The 16,529-nt window shown below is 50.6% G+C and overlaps 1 protein-coding gene across 1 annotated transcript in view; it reads right to left on the reverse strand.

Annotated features, from left to right (window-relative positions):
• Window positions 1–16,529, reverse strand: part of MYO1H (myosin IH) — a 132,968-nt gene that overhangs the window by 1,751 nt on the left and 114,688 nt on the right. The window contains exons 20-31 of the mRNA XM_040619414.1: window positions 15,982–16,099; window positions 8,832–8,950; window positions 7,405–7,473; window positions 5,870–5,954; window positions 5,287–5,446; window positions 4,185–4,268; window positions 3,256–3,349; window positions 3,014–3,069; window positions 2,137–2,272; window positions 1,649–1,719; window positions 1,411–1,508; window positions 486–585 (exon numbers count right to left, since the gene is read on the reverse strand). Of these exons, the coding sequence (XP_040475348.1) occupies window positions 486–585; window positions 1,411–1,508; window positions 1,649–1,719; window positions 2,137–2,272; window positions 3,014–3,069; window positions 3,256–3,349; window positions 4,185–4,268; window positions 5,287–5,446; window positions 5,870–5,954; window positions 7,405–7,473; window positions 8,832–8,950; window positions 15,982–16,099 (1,190 nt within the window). The remainder of the gene's footprint in view (window positions 1–485; window positions 586–1,410; window positions 1,509–1,648; window positions 1,720–2,136; window positions 2,273–3,013; window positions 3,070–3,255; window positions 3,350–4,184; window positions 4,269–5,286; window positions 5,447–5,869; window positions 5,955–7,404; window positions 7,474–8,831; window positions 8,951–15,981; window positions 16,100–16,529) is intronic.

Raw genomic sequence — 16,529 nt, forward strand, 5'->3', positions numbered from 1 at the left:
TGCCGGGCCCAGCACAGTGGGACCGGCAGGGAGGACTAAGCACTGAGCACCCAGCCTGGACTGAACCAGACAGCAGTCAGCTATGCTCTTCAGACCCGACATGGCTCCCCCACCAGTCACATCACAGCGTCCAGGGCCGAGACTCAGGCACGGGTATTTTCTGAAGCTCACCAGGAGAGTCCATCGTCGGAGACACAATAAGGCCTAAGGCCTTTGCCATCCAGTGTAAAGTTGGCTTCAGCATTTAAAACCGAGAAGGATTTAACGTCACCGCCCTGTTCACTAACACCTACACATGGGAGGTCAACTTGCCTTCTCCAAACCCATTCATTCCGTGAGTGTGTGTCTCTGGCGTCCATCCCTTCCGGTTGTCTTGATGTAGAGTCGGGCATAGAGGGAGACACGAACGGTCTAGAGGAGGGCTCCCGTTGGTCTCATTCTAATCTATAGTCTCAAGTAACACACCTCCCGCCACAGCCACTCACCACTGTTAACTGTCCGTTTTTATCTTTGTAGACTTGTTCTTCCGGTCCTGTGTCGAAAACAATCGTGCCTTTTTTTCCAGGACGGATATAAAACTGTAAACTGAAAACACACCAAGTAATCAATTACTGAACGTTCTATTTTTCACCTTCTGTCTACAAGAGAAACTCACTTATGGGGCTTTACTAGTTTCAAGATCAAATTCCCGTTTGTATTATTAGAGTTTTACTGCACATTTGAGTCCTCAAAAGACAACCATGGCCACAGCTGGGAACTTTACCACGTGTTCTGGGGGCTATTCCCAAATCACCTGAGCATGTTCAGTTCTTCAGGGGGCCAATCTGCCATCTGAAGAACCACCCGCATAGGTCCTGAAATGCTCATGGGGTGGCCAGGTCTCCCCTGAGATCCAGCAGAGCGCTCCCCACTGTCTCTCCCTTTTGCACATAGGAATTTGCTCATCAGCCTACAGTGGCTTGAGACCCACTAGGAGCAGTAGCAGCAGGGGTGGGGCGTCAGCCTGCCAGCATGGGGGCTCTGGGAGAACAGCGCTGATGGTGCTGTGCCTGATTCAGCCTCAGGAACCCCCACACCGCCCCTGACCAGCCAGCTGACACTGGGCCTGCTGTTCAGCCACCTTGTGTCCGTGAAACAAAACCTGGCAGCTCCTTCAGCGTGGAGACTTACATAAGAGCACCCTCTGTGCCAAGTGTTTTTCCTCTATGTCCTAAAGAAATTTTACCCCTGTCCTCTCCTCAGTGGTAAGCAGCCTGCCAAGCTGCGGCCCACAGTGTTCAGCCAACTGTCCTAGACAACAGGCCTCATCAGGAAAGGTGTGGCTGTCACCTGCCCCGGCCCCGAGGTCCCTCCTTGGAGAACTGTGCCGGTTGCCTTGGTGAACGAGCGATCACTGAAGAAACCACCTACCTTCCCTGGACGACATTCACAACGTTGCCCCTCTTCAGCAGCATGACGAGCTTCGTGACTGCTTCGAAGACGTGCTCACACCGTAAGATGGCATCCCCCTGGCGAGGAGAGGACATGGCAGTTGCGGTAGCAGTGGCTTCAAAGAAAAATACTCTTCCATACGGAGGCTTCACGGCGGGCAGCTCAGTAGCGTGGCAGGGTCTCCCTCCTCCAGCAGACACTGGTGGCCGTCACTTACCTTTTGTTTGTGGTCCTCCGGCGAGACGTGAATGACCAGGATGCCATCACTGAGGCTGCTAGTAGAGACACCTTAGGACAGATCCCACAGTGAGGGACCAGGAACTGAACAACTGGACATCTTGCAGAAAAAAGAGGCGGTGTACCTAGGGGCACCCCAACCCCACGCTCTGTCCCTCCTCGCTGGGCCCCGGAGGATGAAGGGCACAGCCCAGCAGTCAGCATGCTACGAGGCTGTGAAGGGCTGCACTTAGAATAAAACATAGGTCATCGGAGAAGGGGACTGTTGTCTGACCCGGATACTTGGGGGAGAAAGGGCAGCCGCTGACATTTATGCCAGAAAAAAGCATCACAGCCCAGGCCCTGGGCAGCCCCAGGCTTCCTAGGCACCCTACACTTCTGTCTTCCTGTGGAGAGCGCCTTCCTTACTGGTGTTCCCCGGGAGCTAAGTCAACCCAGTGAATGGTCTGAAGGCAGCCTGCCTCTTACCTTTGAGGGTTGAGTATTCTATTTTCTGCTTGATTCTGGCAAGCTCCACCACGTAAGCCGCTTTCTGGGTAAGGAGGAGTTGGCGCTGCCGGGCCTTGAAGCCTTTCCTGTCATATTTAATGACCGGGATACCGTACTGCAAGGAGGGCAGGGTGACTTCGTGGGGGGAGAGGGCGGAGTACGGAGTTCCTTCTTACTCCAGACTCTGCTAAGACCAGTTCCTTCAAGCGCTCAGACCAAGAGAGGCTCAGACAAACCGGTATTACCACACAGCGCTTCCCACCATCAACCCCTTCGGCCTCTCCGTACCCCCACATCCCTACTCACAGAAGGACAGAGGCAGCAAGAGCTCAGGGAACCTGCCCGGATGGGCAGCTAAGTCATGAAGCCCACATTGGCACCCTGCCACACTGCTTCTAAGAGGGGGTGTGCACTGATGACGTTTACGGCAGCGTTTCACTCAATATCATAGAAAACCAAACCCATGGGGCGCCTGGGTGGCTCAGTCTATTAAGCGTCTGTCTTCGGCGCAGGTCATGATCCTGGGGTCCTGGGATCGAACCCTGCATCAGGCTCCCTGCTCGGCAGGGAGTCTGCTTCTCTGTCTGCCCCTCCCCATGCTCATGCTCGCTCAGTCACTCGCTCTCAGATAAAGTCTTTTTAAAAAGAAAGAAAACCAAACCCAGTTTCTAGGGTGACGGATACCTAGTGGTCACATGGGCCCACAGTCTTCGTTAATACCCAGCGCATTACAGTCGAGCGCCTGACCCACCCCCACGCCGCCCTGCATTTCAGCCCTGCTTCCAGGCAGTCTTCATACAGTAAACAGACCCTGTTAAGGGAATCCTGTTGGACCCAAGGACACACATTTCCTTACCTGGATTTTCTCCGTGCTAATGAGTTGAAGCACTTTGGGATTAATGTCTCCTTCATCTGGGGAGGGAACCAGAACACAGCCAGTCATCACTAAATACCATCTTGGTGCGTTGGCAGCTGCTGGGTTTACGCCCCTCCATGACCAAGACCTCAGCTACGGTCAGGAAATGCTATGGAGTCAGGCAGCGTCTTTAAACTCTTAAAATAGGAGAAGCGAGTGTACAGATGGAAAAATGTACTCACCGATCCGACTGTTGGCAAAGGGCTGGCTTAAGACTTCTGCGTAACCTTCTTTCTTTCCCCTGAAGAGTTCGCTTGTAACCACCTTTTGCTGCATCTGATGATACAGAATTGGAAGTGCAGCGTGGTAGCCACGGGGACCCTTGGGACAGAGGCCCCTTAGGTCCACGGGATGGCTTACTTTCTGGATAAGCTGTAGGAGCCTCGTCCTCCTTTGGCACAGAAATCACAACACGTTCCAGGCTTTGGCCAAAATGCCCTAAAAATTATACCGGCAGAGACCAGAGCTGACACTTAATGCCGGTCTCTCGCACGCTTTTCCCAGAAGTGGAATTTTTGAATTTCAGAGAGCAAGTCCTTCCTTCTAGGTCAGAGATCCGCAAACTACAACCGAAGGGCCACATTCAGCCTGCTGCTCGTTATTTGTAAGTTTTTTGGGGGTTTTTTTTGTTTTTTTTTTTTAATTTCTGGGGGGGGGGGGGTTTGGCAGCACGGCTCTGCCGTCCGCGCATGTTGTCTCTGGCAGCTTTCGTGGTCCGCTGGCAGAGTGGAGTGATTGTAACAGCGATCATGTGGCCCGTAGACCCCAAGATATTACTCTCTAGTGCTTTACAGAAAAAGTCTGCCAACCTGCAGAAAGCATAAACCAAACCCTGCAGCAGAGAAAGGGTCCTGCCTTCTGGGCTGCGTAGGGGACCACCTGGGTCATGTTCCCAGGGCAACAATGTGAGCAGCGTTACTTAGAACAGCTGCCCTGGAGCCAGAGCCCTGCGCCAAGTGGCCTAGGTGTGTTTAATCCTCAACACACATACAAGGCATGGGCCCAGTGCGCCCCTCGGCTCCCAGGTGGGCACCACCAGCCCCGGGGCGCGCACCACCAGCCCCGGCCCCTCCCCCACCTTGCCACCTGCCCGTGCTCCCCCCATCCCTACCAGCGCTTTCCTCTCGGCCGTGATCCCGCAACAGTACTTCCGGACCAGGTTCCTTGTGCACATTTTCCTGAGCAGGTCCGATGCCTGTGTGGAGAACACACTTCTGTCCCACCTGCCTCGCTCACACCCAGTTCTTGGGCTGTGGCCGCAAAGACAGAGCGTTGAAAGCACAGTTGAATCCAGTCTCATGTAGAGAACATTGGGGCGCCTGGGCGGCTCAAGCGGTTGAGCACATGCCTTCTGCTCACGTCAGGATCGAGCCCTGCGTCGAGCTCCCTGCTCGGTGGGAAGCCTGCTTCTCCCTGTCCCTCTGCCTGCCGTTCCCCCTGCCTGTGCTCACTCTAATAAATAAATAAAAATCTTTATTTAAAAAAATCAAAGTGCAGCATTAGTATTTAAAACTCCCAAGAAGGCAGCTCATGTGCCAATCTTGCACTACCTTTTCTGTTGCTAACTGTTGCTGAACTACTGGTGGGTTTTTTCTTTTTTTTTAAGATTTTATTTATTTGACAGAGAGCGAGAGAGGGAACACAGCAGGGGGAGTGGGAGAGGGAGAAGGAGGCTCCCTGCTCAGCAGAGATCCTGATGTGGGGCTCGATCCCAGAACACTGGGATCATGACCCGAGCCGAAGGCAGACGCTTAATGACTGAGCCATCCGGGCACCCCTAAACTACTGGTTCTTAAACTTCAATGTGTTTGAGTCATCCGAGGATCTGGCAAAAAAAAGGGGGGGGGGGACTCTTAGAGATGCTCAGTAGACCCAGGCTGGGGCCCAGGATCTTACAGTGGCCCCCACTGTGCACTAGACAGAGGGTCCTCGGAACCATCTTTTGAGAAACACTTTTCAGGTGACAGTCATTAAAAGCCATCGGGAAGGCTACATCAAGGATGGGAACTATTCACAAACGTTCTGTGCAAACAGACCTGTTGGCTTTAGAGTATGAGTTCAGAGGAGTGACATTTCCCTGTGTAACAGCCTTGCTAAGGCAACGCTTTGCTACGGCAACCCTTTCTAGCCAAGGGAGGCTGCGTGAAGACGCAAAAGCTGAGCCCCATCAGTGCCCGAGTCACTTGCAACAGGAGTCCCCGTTCGGTCCTCACATTTTCCAAGATGCCAGGAGGCCTCAGCCAGCTCTTATCCAAGACATTCTTTGGGACATGATACCGAAGATTCAAGATGTAATTCTTCCGCACGAACACGATAAACTCCTCGTTGTCGGGGCAGAGGGGTTTGTTGCGGTTGATGAATCCCTTTATGAACCTAAAGAGGCAAGCGTTTTGTTAGTTTTCTGGCCCATTTCTTCCCTGAGATTCTCTCCACCTGTTTAATTTCAAAGGAGGCCAAAAATGGTGGAGATTGCTTTGGTCGCCACGCAGGGCGACAGTCACGTAGCCCATAGGTCGAGTCTGCCCTAAAGATAGGTTCTAGTTCACCCATACTCTTTTTTGTTTTGTTTTGAGCAGTTTGAATTAGTTGCTAACAACAACTAGCCGCTGACCTTGAGACTTGAACTAAGAAACTAACAAGCGTCATGGCCATTATGATCACCGTCAGATTAGGCAGCTCAGAGGAGAGCAGTGGAGCCGAATCCCTAAGGCCTGACATCCAGAAGGGAAGCTTAGCTTTCTGCACGGAGCCAAAGCACTCAACCAAGTCCACGATCACCTTCTGCAGGGAACTCACTTCCTCACGGTCCGCACAGCCCACGTTCTCCTTTGGGCCGCCTTCCGAGCCAGGGCCCCTCTCCAGTGCGCTTCAAGTCTGATGGCTGAAAGAGTTCACTGCTGGTGTTAGAGGCTGAGTGCAATCACACTTAAAAGGCTCTTTTCAGAATCGCTCACCCCCCTCCCAGACATCCGGACGCCCACCACCGCACTCGGCAGGCCCCCGGGATGGAAAGTTGCTGAGTGTCACGAGTTCCTATCTGGGGGTGCTCAGGCCAGGCGTCTGAGGAACTCCGGCAGTGCTGCAGGAAGCTTCGAGGAGGGCCCTGACATTGCGTGAGGGGTCAGTTTCCCCAGGTCGTCTTGAGGGGCACGCAGTGGTCGTGGGGCTGCGTTTGCTTTGTCTCGTCCAGTATGTGCTTTAGTTGTCCACACTTAAAAACCGAGACGCGTCAATTGGGACACACAGAGATTTCGGGCTTGTTTCCCAATTTTTAAATGCTTTTCATATTTTGTTCAGTATCCAGATTGTTTAAAAATGTTTTCTGGGGCGCCTGGGCGGCTCAGTTCGTTAAGCATCCGACTCTTGGTTTCAGCTCAGGTCATGATCTCATGGATTGTGGGACCAAGGCCCTGAGTCAGGCTCTGCGCTCAGCACAGTCTGCTTGAAATTCGCTCTCTCCCTCTCTGTCTCAAAGAAATAGAGCTTTTGTTCCTCATAGCAGCACTGTTTCAGTTCCAAAAACAACTACGACAACCCACACGTCCACCAAGGGAACGGCTGGATTGTGGTAGACTCCTACAGCACAGGGGTCAGCAAACTACAGCCCTCAGACCCGCCACCTGTTTTTGTAAATAAAGTTTTACTGCAACAGGACTATGCCCATTTATTTATGTATTGCCTAAAGTACCTTCTTCTACAGCATCAGAGTTGAGTAGCTGTGGCGGGGGCCAGATGACCCACAAAAGTCTAAAGGACCATCTGGCCTTGAAGAAAAAGCTTGCCAACATCTGATACCGTGCGATCTATGCAGCTTTATATGAAAATAAACGACCAAATCTACGCAACGCTAACTGGTTGAATTCAGGAACAAAAATGTCCCTAAAAATACAAATGGTATAATTTAATGAAATTCAAAACATGCAATATATTGTTTAGTGATGCATCCATAAATGGTAAAGCTATAGAGAAAAGCAAGGGAAGGATAAAGGTGAAATTCAGAAGAGGGATGGGGGGTGCGGGGTTGAGAAAAGACTGGAAAGCCACAGGGGACGGTTCCCGGGTACTCCCAGGGTTAGTATCCTTTTGAACAAATGATTCTTTAAATGGTCACATGCTGTGGATCAAATAAGCCACGTTGGTGGGACTGATGCGGGCCACTACGTTACAACCTGGGGTTAATAGAATAAAGATGAGCCACACCCAGGTTTCAAGGACCAGCAGGGGGAGAGAAGCCACAAAGAGCCTCTGCCTCCAGGTGCCCCATGGGTGAGAGAGAGAGAGAGGGCAGAGCTCTGGCTCTGCAAACGGGCAAGTTTCTGTTTAATTCTTACCTGCTTGTCTTTTTTTCACATACTCTCTCCTTTCTAGGCAGGCTTTGTATTTGGCTTGGATCCTCGCAACTGAAGATAAAAGTGTTGGTGAAACGGCTTTCAGCTCTGCAACTCTGTAGTTGTGCTCTTCAGGGGGGAGGTCAGAAGGGGCCTCGGGGTGGCGCAGTGCAGAGCTGACGGCTGACCCAGGGACTGGTGCGGGGGGCAGGGTGGGGGGCGTACAGGAAGCCTGGCTGCCAGAAGCTCCTGGCTCCCTCCCCCAGGGTAAAGAACAGACTCGGTGATAAGAGCCCCCCACACGGTCTGCTGAGGGCCGGTGGGCCCCAGGTTCCAGGCTAGGCACTGTTTCATCCGCACACCCACCCCTCAAGGCAGGTGTCAAGTACATGCCGCACATGGGTGTGCAGGCTTGGGCGGTGGAGACAGCTGCAGGGCACAGCAGCGTGGCTGCTGAGGAGTGTGAACCTGGGGATGCGGGGCCACACGCACACTCACCCCGGAGCTTCCCCCTCCACCTGCTGAGCCAGTTCCCACCACAGGCCAAGCTCATCAAGCCCACCGCCCCTGCCCCCCCACTGCAGACCAGCGGCATCCCATACCCCGGGGGCTGATTAGTAATGCTGACTGAGTGCCCCCCTGCCCCACCTGCAGCCAGCACCTGCACTGTCCCAGGTCCTGGGATCAGTGCTTGCTGCTGTCAGGGTCAAAAAATAAATGAGATCTGTAAGCACAGTGGTTACAAGCCCAGGTCCCGAACCCAGAGAGACCCAGGTTCAAACCCCAGCTCTGCCACTTACTAGCTGCACAGCCTTCTGCAATTTACCGACATCTTGGACCTCAGTTTCCCAGAATGTAAAGTGGACATAATGTGGCCACGCAGATTTGTTCTAAGAACACACTGAGGTCCTGAGTGCAGAGGACTTAATATGCAGCAAGCACTCAGATCACTTAATAGTGTATGTCTCAACAGAGCAGTTGAGATTTCAAGGGAGAAGCTCCACTCCACTTCAGTAGTTAAAAAAAAATTCGCACTGCCCCACCTCCACCCCTACCCCACAACTTTCCTCATTCACTGTTCACACACCGCCCCCCCAGCTGCAGGCTTTGAAGCAACACCTTCCAACATCAGATACCCATTCGGAATGAAGTTTTCAAAGCTTCATTTGAGCTTTAGGCCCTGGTGTGGCCCAAGAGTTGGGTCCTAACGAGAACCTAACGAGAATCCAGTGTTTAAGTGTCCGTGTGCACCCATGACTGCCCTCCAAACGCACATTTAGGCAAACATATATCTTATCATAACCCCATATCTTGTTCTGGTTTCCAAAGCCAACACTTCTGACGCTGCATCGCACACCCTGGTAAGGCGTCTCCCCCGCTAAGCTGGTTCATTTCACATTCTACTGAAGTCAGGACAGAGAAAATCATACCTAATTGATGTTTACTAAATTCAAAGGCATCTTCAGTAGCAAACAGAGTTCTGGGGAATCGAATGAATATTTTGGTTCTAGAAGTGAAAAGAGAGATTGTTGTCATGATTAATTTGGTTGGTTACCACCTGCATTGGCTTCAATAGTGTCCCCTCCCCCAGAGCCTCAGAATGTGATCTTAGGGATGCCGGGGTGATTCCGTTGGTTAAACGTCTGCTTTTGGCTCAGGTCATGGTCTCGGGGTCCTGGAATTGAGTCCTGCATCAGACTCCCTGCTTGGCAGGGAGCCTGCTTCTCCCCCTTCCTCTGCTGCTCCCCCTGCTTGTGCTCTCTCACACTGTCAAAGTCTTAAAAAAAAAAATGTGATCTTATCAGGAAATAGGGTCTTTGCAGATGTCATTAAGGTAGGGACTGACAGGAGATAGTATGGAATTAGGGGTGACCTAAACCCAATGAGTGTGTGCCTATAAGAGAAAAGGGGACACACACACACACGCACAGGGAAGTTCGTCTGAAGACGGGCAGAGACTGGAGAGATGGGGCCACGAGCCAAAGAATGTCAGGAGCCAGCAGAAGCTGGAAGAGGCAAGGAAGGATCCTCCTGCAGAGCTCGCTGACACCTTGATTTTGGACTTCGAGCCTTGAGAACTAACCGTGAGAGAGTACTTTCCTGTTCTAAGCCAGCCAGTCCGTGGTCCTTTGCTATCCAGCCTCAGGAAACTACGACACCAATTTAACCTGACGTTACTTCTCTGGGCTTTGAAAATTGATGAGAAGGAATAGGAGTCTAAGTTTAAAAGAAAATCCCATCAACCAGCAAAGATCAATCATCAATATCCATCACTTCCTGCCTGCCCTACCCACCCTGTGAGGAAAACTTCCCAGGGCAGCCACCAGGGGGCAGCAATGCCTCATGCCACGTGATCCCACGTTCCCATCCCAGAGGAGGGAATGGGGACAGATACTACCTAAGACCTCCACCATCTGCCTCCCTCAGGATGTGCTAAGCCCCATTCCCCTCAGGGATCTGGCTTGGAAATGTAACTAATTCTCGAAGCAGGGCCGGGGACAGAAGTGTAAGGATGGAGAGGGACCAGGGTGGCCACAGAGGGCTATATAGAAGTTAGGGGAGTTAGGGGTTGGCAGGCAAATTCCATCAATGGATTCAAAGGCAGAAATTCTCTGCAGCCTGGGAATGCCCGTCTACATCCTTGGGCACTGTTCCTTACCACCACATCAACCCTGACCAAAATGACTAACAGGACAGACTAAAATCTTCCCGGTTCACCCCACTGAGTTTGTCTCAATGCTCTCAACGTGTATGAAAGTCCTCCTGCTCCTGGACAAGTACAGCTACAGTAATGTGCTCAGAGTTCTAGAACACCACCTTCTGGGATGCCACAGGACCTTTCACTTCACGTAAGTCCTGATACCCCCTCTGCAAGGTCCCGCGTGCATTTGAACAATAAAAAGACCAGGCAAACTCGTTTTGCAGGCAAAGATGTGCAACCCAGCCCCAGGTCAGGTATAGAACACAGGGCTCCTTTCTAACTTCGTCTCCTCCAACACCCTTCCAACCGCCTGGAGCTTGTGATACTGTGATTCGTAACAAGAAATACGTATGTGGTCTTTGTCCCATTCTAGTGCCCTGGCTCCCCAAAGCCTTATAACTAGAGCAATAGGGGCATCTTCTGTTATAATATTTGGACCTTGTTCCTGAGATAGTTTCAAAGTGATAAAAGTGAAATGGGTGGCTTGCTACTTATAACAGGTCCCTTTCGACTGCACCACACCTGAATTTATGCGAAGGAGGTGATGTTTGTCAAGCCCCTGGATAACCTAAGGATGGGGGCTGGTTGCCAGGGGAACCAAGCTTGAGATGAGAGGCTCAGAACTTTCAGCCCCACCTCCAGGTAGGGAAGAGGGGCTGGGGGTTGAAGAGATGACCAACGGCCAATAGTTTTATCAATCATAACCGTGTAATGAAGCTTCCATAAAACCCCAAAAAGGACATGGTTTGATGTTCTGGGTGCGCCTGGAGAGAGCATGGAAGCGCTATGCTTTTCCCCTATGCCCCGCCCCATGCATCTCTTCCAACTGGCTCTTCCTGAGTTCTACCCTTGTGCAATAAGCCAGTAATCCAGTAAGTAAAATATTTTCTGAGTTCTGTGTGCTGCCGTAGCAAATCAGTCGAACCCAAAGAGGGGGTCCTGAGCGGAATAGATATCCAGTCGGTCATCAGAAGCATAGGTGACAACGGGGACTTGCAATTGGCATCTGAAGTGGGGGACAGACAGCCTTGTGGGACTGAGTCCTTATCTTGGGCATCTGATACTAGCTGGGGGAGACCGAGTCAGAATTGAAGTGTAGGACACCCAGCTGCTCTCAGAAGTATTGTGGAATGTTCTGAGTGTGAGCAAAGTACCGAGAGCAGGCACACACACGTTTTTTCTTTATAGAGCTGCATTTAAATCGAGTGGATGTAAGTATCTGCTTGTAAATCGACATAAATTCTTTAAAAATTAATCTCCGGGCTCTCAACGCATATGGATGAATGCACAGAACTTTTTAACGGGGATTTCCTGGCCACTTACCTCCCTAACTTGTACTCCTCCGGTGTATAGCCGATATACCGGATCAGGNCTTTGCCCAGCTGTGGCATGCCAGTCACTCAACACAATCTAGCAGACTCGTCACACCAACTTCCTTGAATTCAACAAGATACACTTGGCAAGAAAGATAAAAGGGCGAAACTGTTTCAGTAGGGTAGGTCTGGCTTGTCTTCATAGAACAATGACATCATCAGACACTCCATCCAAGAAACTCCATTCCACTCCTAAGTATACATGCAGAGACACGAAAACATACATCGACATACAAGATCATACGTGAACGCTCAGCGTCACAGTGTCTTTAGTCATCATAGACAAAAGGTAGAAACGACCCAAATGTCCGTCTGCTGATGAACGAGTGGACAAAATAAACATGGGCCAGCACAGAAAGAAAAGATTCCATGCCTGGTAAGGAATGAGGAACTTGGACCCAATGATGACTTAAGATCCTGATTTCAGCCTACATTTCTAGTATGTGGTCACTATAAAAAAAAAAAACAACCCATGTGGTCTGCAACATGATGAAATAAGAGAAGGCAGGATTACAAGTGCCTGTGGACTAAGGCTAGAGCCGCTGGGCCGGCCTGCACTACCTGGGTTCGAGTCCAGCTCAGGAGCTGGGCAAGTCCACTTGCCTCCTCACCTCTGCAACGAGAACAAGTAACAAGACCTTCCTCGTGGGGCCGTCACGGGGCCGAAGTCAGATAATCCATGGACAGTACTGGACATAGTCCAAGCTGCAAAAAATGTTAGCTATGGTGTTCCTATTATGCTTCTTACCCTTACTATTGTGATAGAGTTTGTTCTGTTTTTAAAATCACACTTTAGGGACACCTGGGTGGCTCAGTCGGTTAAGCAGCTGCCTTCCACTCAGGTCAGGATCCCAGGGTCCTGGGATCGAGTCCCGCATCGGGCTCCTTGCTCAGCGGGGAGCCTGTTTCTCCCCCTGTTTGTGCTCTCTCTCTGACAGATATATAAAATGTTTTTTTAAAAAATCACATTTTAAACTGTTAAAAACATGTTTATTTTCCTGGAACTATACTTAATGAAAAAGTCCATTAAGGGCATTGCCACGGGTGGATATCTATGTCGTCCCCCTCATCCTGAACTCATAGGCTGAAATCCTAACCCACCATGTGAACGTATTAGGAGGTGAGGGCCTTTCGGGAGGTGATGAGGTCATGAGCGTGGAGCTGCCACGAATGGGGTCAGTGCCCTTATAAGAGAGACCCCAGAGAGCTCCCTCGCCCTCTTTCCATCATGTGAGGACCCGAGAGAAGGGCAGTCTGCATGCAACCCAGACGGGGTTCTCCCCAGAACATGACCTTGCTGGTATCTTGATCTCGGATTTCCAGCCTCCAAAACCGTGAGAAGTACTGTTCTGTTGTTTATGAGCCGCCCAGGTCATGGTATCTGTTACAGCAGCCCGAACGGAGACATTAAGCGTCCCACGTTCTTCCCCGATGACCTCTCTCGGTCCAGGCACACACACCAAGGCGCAGGTGCGTGCCTACCCCAGGGAACGCAGTAGGGCCTCAGGCCCTGCTGCCCCCTGTCCAGTCCACGCCTGTCACTAGCACACGCCATCAAAGCGGTCCCAACATGGGGCAGACAGACGAAGGGAATGGGAAGAGGTCTTAAACACCCACAGGCAGAGGGGCTGGAAACTCTGTCCTTTTCGACTCTGAGATGCAGCTGCTTCCTGATCAAGGGAGGCGGCGCCAGGCAGGGCACACATCTCCTCCGAGGAGCTCCAGCCCCTCCCCCGGACCCCCACCCCCACCCCTGACCTGCAGCCTTGCGGGCCCTCCTAGCTGGTCCTCCAGCCGGCCCAGTTCCCACCTCGCTAGTATTTAACCAACAGAGTAGACGAGCCTCAGATGACAACAAAGCAGAAAAAAGACGTGTGCGGTGTCAAAACTGCGGAAAACTGGGAACGTGACATGCGCAGGCGCTTGGGGGGTGGGGCGGGCAGTGGCTGCTGACTCTGGCCATCTCCACCGGAAGTCAGATTCGGAAAAAATGAATATGGGAAAAAATGAACAACTTGTAGCTGAAGAGCAAAAACAGCATGCAAAAGAGGTACTTCAGGGGGAAAAAAGGCAAATAGGCTGGTAGTTCCTCAACCAATGAAACACTGAGTTATGCTATGACCTAGTAATCTACTCCTAGGTATACACCCCCCCAGCAAAAACCACATATCCACATAAAAACCTGTACATGTATGTTCCCAGCAGCGTTATTCATAGTGGCTCCGAATGGAAACAACCCAAATGCCCAACAACTGATAAATAAAATGTGGTCTATCCACACAATGGAGTATGATTCAGCCCTAAAAGGAATGAAGTGCTGAACTGTGCTACCACGGAGACGAACCTTGAAAACATTGTGCAAAGTCACAAAAGGCCACGGACTGTATGATTCCACGCATATGAAATTTCCTGAATAGGGAAATCTATAGAGACAGAAAACAGCTTAATAGTTGATTAGGGCCGGGGGCCGGGGTGGTAAGGAAATAAGGGGTTAGAGCTAAAGGGTATCAGCAAGTATATCAGTCATCGACATAACAGTGGGGCTGGAGAACAGTAAACAAAATTTAAAAATAGAATTACCCTATGATCCAGCAATCGCAGTACTAGGTATTTTACCCAAAGGAGACAAAAATATAGATTTGAAGGGGCACATGCACCCCGATGTTTATAACAGCATTATCAACAATAGCCAAACTATGGAAAGAGCCCAGATGTTCATCGACCGAGGAGTGGATGAAGAAGAAGATGTGGTGTGTGTACGTACACACACACACACACACACACACACACACACACGGAATATTACTCAGCCATCAAAAAGAATGAAATCTTGCCATTTGCAACCACGTGAATAAAACTAGAGTGTATTATGCTAAGCGAAATAAGTCAGAGAAAGACAAATACCATATGATCTCACTCACATGTGGAATTTAAGAAAACACATGAACATATGGGGGGCTCGCTGGGGGATGGGGATTAAGGAGGGCATTTGTTATGATGAGCGCTGGGGGTTGTACGTAAGTGATGATGAATCACTGAATTCTACTCCAGAAACCGATATTGCACTGTGTTAACCAACCAGAATTTAAATAAAAATAAAACAACAGTGAGGAAACAGATTATTACTTAATAAATGCATATAAGCAGATACCACCTATCAAGACATGAGAATCATGGGAGAAAAACCAGCATGATCCTTGGTAGAGAAAGAGCTGAGATCACTAAATCAGGGGCTAAAAATAAGAGCTGCTGGGGCGCCTGGGTGGCACAGCGGTTAAGCGTCTGCCTTCGGCTCAGGGCGTGATCCTGGCGTTATGGGATCGAGCCCCACATCAGGCTCCTCCGCTATGAGCCTGCTTCTTCCTCTCCCACTCCCCCTGCTTGTGTTCCCTCTCTCGCTGGCTGTCTCTATCTCTGTCGAATAAATAAATAAAATCTTTAAAAAAAAAAAAAAGAGGGGCGCCTGGGTGGCACAGCGGTTAAGCGTCTGCCTTCGGCTCAGGGCGTGATCCTGGCGTTATGGGATCGAGCCCCACATCAGGCTCCTCCGCTATGAGCCTGCTTCTTCCTCTCCCACTCCCCCTGCTTGTGTTCCCTCTCTCGCTGGCTGTCTCTATCTCTGTCGAATAAATAAATAAATAAATCTTAAAAAAAAAAAAGAGCTGCTAGGAAATGCTCAAGTTTGAAAAGGCAGAATCTTGACAGAAGTTGCAAAATACAAGAGATTAGATGAAAAACGTAAGCTCATGTACATGAGCTTTGTGAAGCTGTAGTTCAAAAGAAGGCTAGGAATCAGGTTGAAATGTGAAATTGCCAACATTCATTCAACCACGTCGACCTATAAAAATAACTGTTACGCTCCCCTCGAGAGGGCGAGAATGTGTTGATTCTGTTTGGTAGCACAAATTCACACGCAGCCCACCACCAATGAAGTATTAGCGCCCAGCAGCTGGGGTGGCGGTGGGATCATATCATTACATCCTGATGAGCTCCCTGAGAGCAGACAATTTAATCTCTATGTTACGACAAGGAAATAGGTCATGGCTAGAAGAGACCGGATGGGGATTCCCACCCAAGTTTGCGTGGCTTCAATGCCCATGTTCCCACCGCTACACCTGCTTCTCTGGATAGCCCATGAGGCCAAGAGGTTGGCTCCCAGACTGACGGCACTAAACCAATCCCCTACAGTCATCTTGGGGAGGGTCTTTCCCAACTAGGTACAGAGTGGTGTGCTGCCCGCGTCTGCCCCCTAGTGTCAGGTCTGTGCATCAGCCTTGCACTTCCTGGACTCCAAGAAGTTACAGGCTTAGGGAGACAAAGGGAAGGAGGTAAACTGAGTCAGCTTCCTAGTCTCCAAACTGTTAGTGTTCATCACAGTTACTGCTCCAGGAGAACCAAACTGAGTTCCCTGGGGGATGACCTTTTATTCATCGCCACACCCCCAGAGACTCCCCACACAGTAGGTTTTTGACTGTGCCGTCTTAGGATCAACAAAACAAACGTTACCTTTGCAAGAAATGCTCGTATTTCCGCCGGTATGCAAAGCCCGCCCGTCTCACCCGCAGGTGCTCCATCAGCCCCAGATACTTGATCTGATGCCTTATGAGCAAGTCGTCAAACTTGCCTTTGGAAACACAGAAGGGAGAGTGACAGTACAGGACCCCATGGCTCTGTTTCAACCGAGAAAGACCACAGGCTGCAAGCTGACCATCGTGGGCTGGATCTGGCTATGGACATATTTTGTTAGGTCCTAATTGTGTGTGTGTCTGTGTGTTTTAATGGGGGAATTTTACAGGAAAATCTGGATTTCTGCTTTCTCTTGAAAAAAACCATGATATCTGGTCATTCTGGGCTTGAGTTCCACGTGGGAACAATTGGTTGGAAGGGAATAGGGCTGCCCCTGGGGGCACATGCCCTTTGCAGTTTGCCACAGTCCCCTCCCCTCCCTACTGCCTTACAACCAGTCTGCTTCACTCATTTGCTCTTCCTGCCGACCTTCTGTACAACTGTGTTACCGACCACGGCATGAGCTTGGAAGACAGCCAAGCCACAGA

This window comes from Ursus maritimus, unplaced genomic scaffold (genome assembly GCF_017311325.1).
Source record: "Ursus maritimus isolate PB19 unplaced genomic scaffold, ASM1731132v1 scaffold_33, whole genome shotgun sequence".
NCBI lineage: Eukaryota > Metazoa > Chordata > Mammalia > Carnivora > Ursidae > Ursus > Ursus maritimus.